General features: G+C 44.1%; 1 protein-coding gene and 1 pseudogene across 5 annotated transcripts in view; one reads left to right on the forward strand and one right to left on the reverse strand.

The window, feature by feature from the left end:
* The window catches only part of UBXN2A (UBX domain protein 2A), a 55614-nt gene that overhangs the window by 34500 nt on the left and 10897 nt on the right, over nt 1-10217 (forward strand). For all 5 annotated transcript variants that reach the window (XM_045978601.1, XM_045978600.1, XM_045978602.1 and 2 more), the window contains one exon: nt 8-163. In XM_045978601.1, the coding sequence (XP_045834557.1) occupies nt 8-163 (156 nt within the window). The remainder of the gene's footprint in view (nt 1-7; nt 164-10217) is intronic.
* LOC123925430 lies at nt 5656-7679 on the reverse strand (annotated as a pseudogene).

Here is a 10217-nt window from a genome sequence, read left to right on the forward strand (position 1 = left end):
TTCTTAGTGCCACACCAAAAATTGTTTCTAAGGCAAAGAGTATTGAAGTTGAGAATAAAAATAATTTGCCTGTTCAACTAAACAATCTGGAACCCATCACTAATGTACAGATCTGGTTAGCCAATGGAAAAAGGATTGTCCAGAAATTTAACATTTCTCACAGGTGAGTCCTTCATTTCATTATTTGTCTGAATTTTTTCATGTTTAAATTTCTTTTCAGTTCAGTTGGCAGTTTTTAAGAACTAACCAAGGATCTTACCAGTTCTCGAAACAAAATGTCATGACAGTAGAAATTTTTGGACATTAATGAAGTACTTTCAGTTTGTTTTATGGATTATCATTTTTATCAATTTATCGGCTTTCCTGTATAACTAGATATGTAGTTGGTTTTTTTTTTCCTTTTAAGATTTCTTTACTTCAGGAGGGGAAGGACAGAGGGAGAGGAAGAGAGAGAATCTTAAGCAGACTCCCTCATGAGTGTGAAGCCCAACACATGATTCTGTCTCACAGCCCTGAGGTCATGACCTAAGCCGAAATCAAGAGTTGAACACTTGGGGTACCTGGGTGGCTCAGTCAGTTAAGCATCTGTCTTTGGCTGAGATCATGATCCCGGGTCCTGGAATTGAGCCCCGTGTCAGCCTTCCGTTCTCAGCATGGAGTCTGCTCCTACCTCTGCTGCTCTCCCTGCTCATATTCTCTGTCTCAAATAAATAAAATCTTTAAAAAATAATAAAATTACATATCTAGGGGAACCTGGGTGGCTCAGTCAGTTAAACATCTGCCTGTAGCTCAGGTCATGATCCCAGGGTCCTGGAATTGAGCCCCACCTCAGGCTACCTGTGCCTCGGGAAGCCTGCTTTTCCCACTCCGTCAACCCCCTCCCTGCTCATGTTCTTTCTCTCTCTCTCCTTTTTCCCTCAAATAAATAAATAAAATCTTTAAAAAAAAAAAAGATTCTGGGGCACCTGGGTGGCTCAGTGGGTTAAAGCCTCTGCCTTCGCCTCAGGTCATGATCTCAGGGTCCTGGGATCGAGCCCCGCATCGGGCTCTCTGCTCTGCAGGGAGCCTGCTTCCTCCTCTCTCTCTGCCTGCCTCTCTGCCTGCTTGTGATTTCTCTCTGTCAGATAAATAAAATATTTAAAAAAAAAAAAAAAGGTTCTTTCTCTCCCCGCCTTTCCCTTTGCCTCTCCCCACACACTGTCTTTAAAAAAAAAAATAAACACACACACACAAACATAACTAGCTCAGAATATATTTTAGTATACCTTATGTGCCCTTTCCCTGATCACATCTCTTTTCATTTTGTGCAAGACATACTGTATTCTGGGCGCCTGGGTGGCTCAGTGGGTTGGGCCACTGCCTTCTGCTCAGGTCATGATCTCAGGGTCCTGGGATCGAATCCCGCATCGGGCTCGCTGCTCTCTGCTCAGTGGGGAGCCTGCTTCCCTCTCTCTTTCTCTCTGTCTGCCTCTCTGCCTACTTGTGATCTCTCTGTCTCGCTGTCAGATAAATAAATAAAATCTTTAAAAAAATTAAAAAAAGACATACTGTATTCTGAATTTGTTAATCATTTTCTACTTTTATTCATAGTTTTATCAAGTACATACGTATCTTAAAAAAATACTGAATTGTTTTGCTCATTTTTAAATAATTAAATTTTAAAACAGTCATAAAGGGGCACCTGGGTGGCTCAGTTGGTTGAGCAACTACCTTTGGCAACTACCTCCCAGGACCCTGGGATCATGACCTGAGCCGAAGACATATGCAGGATCGAGCCCCATGTCAGGCTCCTTACTCAGCAAGGAACCTGCTTCTCCTTCTCCCTCTGGCTGCTACTCTGTCAGCTTGTGCTCTCTCTTTCTGTCAAATAACTAAATTTAAAAAAAAATCATAAATTGGGGCTCCAGGGTGTCTCTCTCAGTCAGTTAAGTATCTGGCTCTTGGTTTCTGCTTGGTCATGGTTTCTGGGTCATGAGATCGAGCCCTTAGTTGGCCCTGCGCTCAGTGCTGGGTTTGCTTGACATTCTTTAGCCATCCTTCTCCTGCCCCTTCCTTTTTCTTTTTTTTTTTTTTAAGATTTTATTTATTTGACAGAGAGAGGGAGAGTAGGCAGAGCAGCAGTGGGGCGGGGCGGGGGGGTGGAGAAGCAGGCTCCGTGCTGAGCAGAGAGCTGGATAGGGGCCTCAATTCCAGGACCCTGAGATCATAACCTGAGCTGAAGGCTGAGGCTTAACCCCCTGAGCCACCCAAGCACCCCATCTCCTTCCCCTTTTTCTTCCCTTCTGTTCTTCCCCCTACCCCCTGCTCCCACTCTATCTGAAATAAATAAATCTTAGAAATAAAATCATAAACAGAGAGAAACGTTTTAAAAACACTATAAAGAATTTTTTTCCCATAGGCTTCAAGAGTAAGTTGGTAATCTGATGACCATCACCCAAAATACTTTAGTGTGTTTGTGTTTCCCACAAACAGAGACTTTATCACGTATAACCACATTTTGGCCATCTGAGAATTTAACATTAATACACTTCTATGAGCTAATATTTGGGCCCTATTCAAAGTTTGCCATTTAATCTGATATCATCCTTTTTACCCAAAGGCCATTCAGAATCACACATTACCTTTTAGGTGTCATGTCTCAATTTGAAATAATAGTTCATCATACTTTTTCTAAGAAACCCTGGTTCTTTTTCGTGGACAGTGGTGCCGAGAAGCCAGGATCTGGGTAGTAGGTATGCTTACTGCTTGATGGCATCACTCCCAGGCTTTCTGAGTGGAGAGAGCTATAGGTGTATACACACATACATATACATACATACGTACCTATTTACAATGTGTATTTTCTTTTTTTTTTTTAATTTAATGATTTTATTTTATTTATTTGACAGTGAGAGAGAGAGATCACAAGTAGGCAGAGAGGCAGGCAGAGAGAGAGGAGGAAGCAGGCTCCCTGCGGAGCAGAGAGCCCGATGCGGGGCTCGATCCCAGGACCCTGAGATCATGACCTGAGCCGAAGGCAGCGGCTTAATCCACTGAGCCACCCAGGCGCCCCACAATGTGTATTTTCTATGTCTTTGCATAACGAAAAGCATGAGTTCACATAGATACCTCCAGACTCAATACACCACCATTGAATTTATTTCAGTTTTTTCCTTTCCATATGTATAACTTAATTTCTTCCACAGTGGATAGCGGGGTTTTGGTTTTTTTTTTGTTTGTTTTTTTGTTTTTTTAAGATTTATTTATTTATTTTAGTATGGTAAGGGGAGGGGTAGAAGGAGAGAAATCCTCAGACTCCCCACCAAGCATGGAGCCAATGCTGGGCTCAATCCCAGGACCCCAAGATCATGACCCGAGCCAGAACCAAGAGTCAGACTTGGTTAACCAGCTGAGCAACCCAGGCACCCCTCGATTATTCTTAATATATTTACTGATTGATTAATCCTTCTCTATGTCACCAGTCTCTTTTTTTTCCCTGTTGCCACCTCCCCCACTTGAAGAATTCTTCACTCTGCTTGGTCTTTATCCTGATTGAGTTCCCATTTCAGTTCCTTTCTCTTCCTGCTGCATCTCTGACACGTCGCCCAGGCCACTTCAACACCCCGTGTCAGTGACCTGTTCATGCTCTCTGGCTCTGACACTCAGTACCCCTCTTCTCCCCCGTGCCTGCTTAGTCTCTTCACCCCTTCCTGGTTCTACATGCTGCAGTTGGCTGCTCCTTCCAGCCCACTTCAGGCTGCTTCTTCTCCTACCCCGCAGTTTGGATATATTCCTCACCCTACTTTGCTTCTGACACTCTGTCCTGGACTACTTTTGTAGGACATACCCCTAACCTTGCTTGCACTCTGACCACCCCTGCCTTACCTCCCCCTGAACCAACACCCTCCTTCTGCTTCGCAGGCTCTGACACCAGGCAGGTGGGCAGCTTTCCTGTACAGATGTCTTCTGAACCCTGCTTAGACTGATTCCCTGTTCTGGGCCACCTCAACTCCCTATCATAATTTCTGGCTCCCATGTTCTGCGCTCCTAGTGGCTTTTGCATCAGGTTCAGTAGGAGAAAGAAATGCTGTTTTGCTTTTTATTTAAACTTAACATGAATGGAATCATATGTGTTTTACTACAGTTTTTTTGAGACTCATCCATGTTGCTGTGTGTTGCTGTCCCTCATTTATTTTCTGTACTATATTCCATTATATGAAATCAGTTATCCATCCTGTTTTTGTTAGTAATGTTCTAGGTTTCTATTTGTTTATGTGGATGTATCAGTCAGCATTGCTCAGTAAACAGCCAGAAAAATCTCATGGCATGGAATAATAAGTATTATGTGTCAGTTGATGTGGATTTGCTGATCTCAGCTGGGCTCATTCATATGTTTGCAGATCATTTAAGGGAGCACTAGTTTAAGCTACAGATCTGAGTCTAGGTCTACTCCTGTGTCTCTCATCCTTGAATCAGCACCCTGCTTGTCAGTGTTCTCATAACAGGAGCAGAGGCACAATCGCATTTACTTGTATCACTGTACTAACATCCCATTGACTAGAGCAAGTCACATGGCCAAGTCCTGTTTATTGTACTCTTTGTAGAAAAGACTTATTTCCTGACCTGCCTGCTGTAACATCTTTTTTGTAAAGCAGATGATCTGTTCTGGTCTCTCCATTCTATTCGAGTGTCCATCTAACTTTCCTTTTGCCGACTCCATGTTTGCTTTCTTTCTTTTTTTTAAAGATTTTATTTATTTATTTGACAGAGAGATCACAAGTAGGCAGAGAGAGGCAGAGAAGAGAAGAAGGGAAGCAGGCTCCCTGCCTAGCAGAGAGCCCGATGTGGGGCTCGATCCCAGGACCCTGGGATCATGGCCTGAGCTGAAGGCAGAGGATTTAACCCACTGAGCCACCCAGGTGCCCCTGTTTTTGTTTTTGTTTTTGTTTTTTTTTAAAGATCTTATTTATTTATTTGACAGAGAGAGAGAGAGAGATCATAAGTAGGCAGAGAGGCAGGCAGAGAGAGTGGGGGAAGCAGGCTTCTTGCTGAGCAGAGAGCCCAATGTGGGGCTCGATCCCAGGACCCTGAGATCATGACCTGAGCTGAAGGCAGAGGCTTAACCCACTGAGCCACCCAGGTGCCCCCCTGTTTTGTTTTTTTAAAGACTTTTTTATTTGAGTGAGAGAGGGCATGAGAGGGGAAGGGTGAGGGAGAAGCCACTCCCCACTGAGCTGGGAGCCAGATGTGGGGCTCGATCCTGATACTCCAGGATCATGACCCTGAGCCAAAGGCAGTCACTTAACCAACTGAGCCACCCAGGCACCCTCACAGTTGGTTCTTAAAAAGCAGTGCAGTGCATGTTTTATACCACAGGCAAAGGGAGTGATCACTTTAGTTTGAAATTCCTGTAGTAGATAGAGTCACTTCAAAAAAATTAAAGCAGGGGCGCCTGGATGGCTCAGTGGGTTAAAGCCTCTGCCTTTCACTCAGGTCATGATCCCGGGGTCCTGGGATCGAGCCCCGCATCGGGCTCTCTGCTTGGCAGGGAGCCTGCTTCCTCCTCTCTCTCTCTCTCTCTCTCTCTCTCCTACTTGTGATCTCTATCTGTCAAATAAATAAATCTTTAAAAAAAAAATTAAAGCATTCCATCAACTTTTTCTAGATGGTGTTATGCTATATGTTTGTCGGTGGGCCACTTTCTATGCTGTGTTTGCTTTGAAAGGATCTTCAGTATATCTCCAATACTCCTTTCTTAAAGTGTCTTCTTTTTTTTTTTTTTAAGCCAGGATTTCACACAACTCTAATGCTTATTAAGAGTGTCCTCCTTGGGGCGCCTGGGTGGCTCAGTGGGTTAAGCCGCTGCCTTCGGCTCGGGTCATGATCTCAGGGTCCTGGGATCGAGTCCCGCGTCGGGTTCTCTGCTCGGCAGGGAGCCTGCTTCCCTCCCTCTCTCTCTCTCTCTGCCTGCCTCTCTGTCTACTTGTGATCTCTCTCTGTCAAATAAATAAAAAAAAAAAAAAAAAAAAAGAGTGTCCTCCTTGGGATGGCTGGCTGGCTCACAAGCTCAGTCGGAGCTTGTGACTCTTTTTTTTTTTTTAAAGATTTTATTTATTTAACAGAAAGGGATCACAAGTAGGCAGAGAGGCAGGCAGAGAGAGGGGAGGAAGCAGGCTCCCTGCGGAGCAGAGAGCCCCACGCGGGGCTCGATCTCAGGACCCTGAGATCATGACCTGAGCCGAAGGCAGCGGCTTAATCCACTGAGCCACCCAGGTGCCCCGGAGCTTGTGACTCTTGATCAAAGGGTTGTGAGTTCGAGCCCCACGTTGGGTGTAGAGATTAATTAAAAATAAAATCTTTTAAAAAGAGATAACATCCTCCTTGCTGTCACATTGATTTTCTAGCATGTCTTCATAGATGTCCACAAGAAAGGCAGTTAGGGGGACCTGTGACTTGGTTGCAAATCAAGGAATGGATTTAGTAGATTGGGATATTTGGAAAGACCACAGTCCTGTAAAATCCCTTCCAAATAGTTGTGTACACTTTCATTATGTGGTACTAGTTTGATCATTCCCAGAGGACTTCTCTCTCCAGTATAGCCAGTAGTGTTAGAAATTATGAAGTATCTTTGGGTCCGGACAGTTATTTCTCAAATCCTCCTTAAGAAATTGGTCTACATTGGGGCGTCTGGGTGGCTCAGTTGTTAGGTGTCTGCCTTTGGCTCAGGTCATGATCCCAGGGTCCTGAGATTGAGCCCAGCCTCGGCAGGGAGGCTGCTTCTCCCTCTCCCTCTGCCTGCTGCTCCCCGCTACTTGTGCTGGCCCTCTCTGTCAGATACATAAAATCTTTAAAAAAAATTGGTCTACACATTACAGCTCATTATCCCAAAGCTTAAATTCCTGAATAACCCATTGTTGATGTTCCCAGCGGTGGTAATTCTTTGCATCCTAATCAAGAGTATGGGCAATAAACTCAGGGCCCTCATTCCACTAATACCTGTGGTGCTAAACTTCATAGTTTTTGGCCTGTTCCTCAAATATTACAGTGGGGTAGTTCCTTTCCTCTTGTCAGTCATTTTGAGGTGATTTTAAGAGAACTTTCTAAAAATGCCCCATTGCATAATTGGCTGCTTTTAACTCAGTAGCATCTCCTGTTAGTTTAAAAGCTTGTTCACTTCCGGGGCGTCTGCATGGCTCCATCAGTTAAGCATCCAGCTCTTGATTGTGACTCAGGTCATGATCTTGCATGGTGGGGTCGAGCCCCATATTGGGTTCTGCGCTCAGCAAGCGGTCTGCTGGAGATTCTCTCCTCTCCCCTGCCCCGCTCCTGTCCATATGCACCCATTCACTCTCTCCCTCTCTCAAGTAAGTAAGTAAAAAAAAAAAAAAAAAAAAAAAAAAGCTCATTCACTTCTTTCATCACACTGCAGGACAGCCCAGAAATAATCCAATCTAAATTTTCCACTATAAATGATCTGGATCACTGGATTGACGCCATCATTCTGCTCTGTCAGGTGCAAGACGTAGGTGGGCGAGTCTGGGCTCAGGTGCCCACCATCCATAAGGGTGCCGCTGCTTCTCTGGGCTCAGCTCCCATAGCTTCTTCCTGATGCTGCTGCTAGGGCAGGGGTGGCTCTGGGGCTCTGGCTAACTGGACTGGCTTCCCTGCACAGCCTCCTCAAGCCCGGCGATGGTCACCATCTCGCCATAGTCCACAGCAGAGGTGGCCCAGGCTTTGTTTTTTATTAAAAAAAAAAAAAAACTTTTTTAAGCTTTTTTTTTTTTCCTTTTTGTAATCTCTACACCCAGTGTGGGGCTCCAACTCATAACCCTGAGATAAGAGTCTCACGCTCTTCTGACTTAGCCAGCCAGGTACCCCTCTGCCCCCCTCAAGCCCCCACCACCACTCTTTGTTTGTAAATTGGAATCTTTAGTCCACTTTTGACATTGATATATAATATAATATCCTGAACTAATTGAGTTTAAGGCTGCTATCTTGCTCTTTGTTTTCTCTTTACCCCATGTCTTTTTTTTTTAAGATTTTATTTATTTGACAGAGCAGGCTCGTGCACACAAGCAGGAAGAGTGACAGGCAGAGGGAGAGGGAGTAGTAGACTCTCCGCTGAGCAGGGAGCCCAGTGCGGGGCTTAATCCCAGGACTCTGGGATCATAACCTGAGCCCAAGACAGACGCTTAACCTACTGAGCCACCTAGTGCCCCTTTCTTTCTTTCTTTCTTTTTTTAAAAGTTTATCTATTTTATTTTAGAGAGAGTGAGCACGAGTGGGAGGGGCAGAGGGAGAAGGAAAGATTATCCCAAGCCGACTCCATGCTGATCATGGAGCCCCACACGGGGCTCAGTCTCACGACTCTGAGATCATGACCCTAGTTGAAACCAAGAGTTGGGTCCCCAAATAACTGCACCACCCAGGCACCCCTATTCTTTTTTTTTTTCTTCTTTAAATGAGCAGAGGGAGAGAGACTGTTCTAAGCAGACCCTATGTTGATTGCTGTGCCCCACTGGAGACACTGAGTTGAACACTTAACGACTGTACCACCCAGCACCCCTTCTTACTCTTTATTCGTCCTTTGTTGCCTCCTTTTGAGCTTAATGTGTACTTACTATATTTACCCTCTTACAGCTTTTTAGATTTGCATTTTTTTATTCTCAGTGACAACATAGAGGTCATAGTGATGTCTAAAAATTCTTACCGCATGGTTCCTTTAATCTTTACTTAAAATTAAAAAAGATTTATTTATTTATTTATTTATTTATTTATTTATTTGAGAGAGAGAAGGAGAGAGAGCTTGAGAGAGGAGAAGCAGACTCCCTGCGGAGCAGGGAGCCTGATGTAGGGCTTGATCCTAGGACCCCAGGATTGATCTGAGCCAAAGGCAGTTGCTTAACCAACTGAGCCACCCAGGCGCCCTGCTGTTTTCTTTTTATATTTATATCATTTGCTGTTAGCTTTAGCCTTTCGTTATCCCAACTTTTGGTACCCAAATAATACCTGATATGTCCTAGACTTTTGGGCAACTCACACAGGTTTAATAGAGTGACAGTTAATGAATTTTAGTGAATTGATTAGGAGAATTCTGTTTTTCATGACATGGCACAGTTCTTTAATTCTGAGTTAAACATTTTTTCACATTTTAGCCCCTCTGAAATGGGAGTTTATCCTAAAATCCATGGTTGACCATATGACAGTCATTACATAATTATCTTTTTCTTGGCATCTGCCTCAAAGCATGCAGAACAAGTCTCAGCTGAACAAAAATCTCAGAGGCAGTATCTTTTTTAAAGAAATTCTTTATCACCAACACACCTCTTAATACAGAGGGCTGGTATTATGTGGAAAAATACATACCAGGGGCACCTGGGTGGCTGTCGGTTAAGCATCTGCCTTCAGCTCTGGTCACGATCCCGGGACCTGGGATCAAGCCCCACATTGGGCTCACTGCTCAGTGAGAAACCCGCTTCTCCCTCTCACCCTGCTCATGCTTTCTCTATCTCTCCCTCTCTTGCTCTCGCTTGCTCTCTCTCTCACAAATAAAATCTTTTTTTTTTTTTGAGATTTTATTTATTTATTTGACAGAGATCACAAGTAGGTAGAGAGGCGGAGGGCGGGGAGTAGGCTCCCTACTGAGCAGACAGCCCCATGTGGGGCTTGATCCCAGGACCCTGAGATCATGACCTGAGCCAGAGGCAGACACTTAACCCACTGAGCCACCCAGGTGCCTCTCAAATAAATAAATCTTAAAAAAAAAAAAAAAGAAAGAAAAGAGAAATATGTGTACCACATTATGACCAAATCAAAAGTGATTGAAAGGATCTGAGTCTGAACAATGTTCAAGTATTGGGAGTGGCTTAACCATTTTATTCTGATAGAAGCACATGCTTGATTTGAGAAATGTTTACATGAAATTGTGCTTTCAATAAATATAAAAATTCTAAGTGTTAAGAAAATATTTTGTCATAATCTGGGTTTTTTTTAGCAAAACATAAAGTGATGTGTCTTAAAAATCACTGGCATCTTAGTTGTAATGAACTCTGTATGCTTTCTCTCTAAATACACACACATAGGGGTGCCTGGGTGGTTTAGTCGATAAGCACCTGCCTTTGGCTCAGATCATGGTCCCAGGGTCCTGGGATGGAGCCAGCGTCAGGTTCCATGTTCAGCAGGAGGCCTGCTTCTCCCTCTTCCATTCCCGCTGCTTGTGTTCTCTCACTGTCTCTCTC

This window comes from Meles meles, chromosome 15, assembly GCF_922984935.1.
Source record: "Meles meles chromosome 15, mMelMel3.1 paternal haplotype, whole genome shotgun sequence".
Taxonomy (NCBI): domain Eukaryota; kingdom Metazoa; phylum Chordata; class Mammalia; order Carnivora; family Mustelidae; genus Meles; species Meles meles.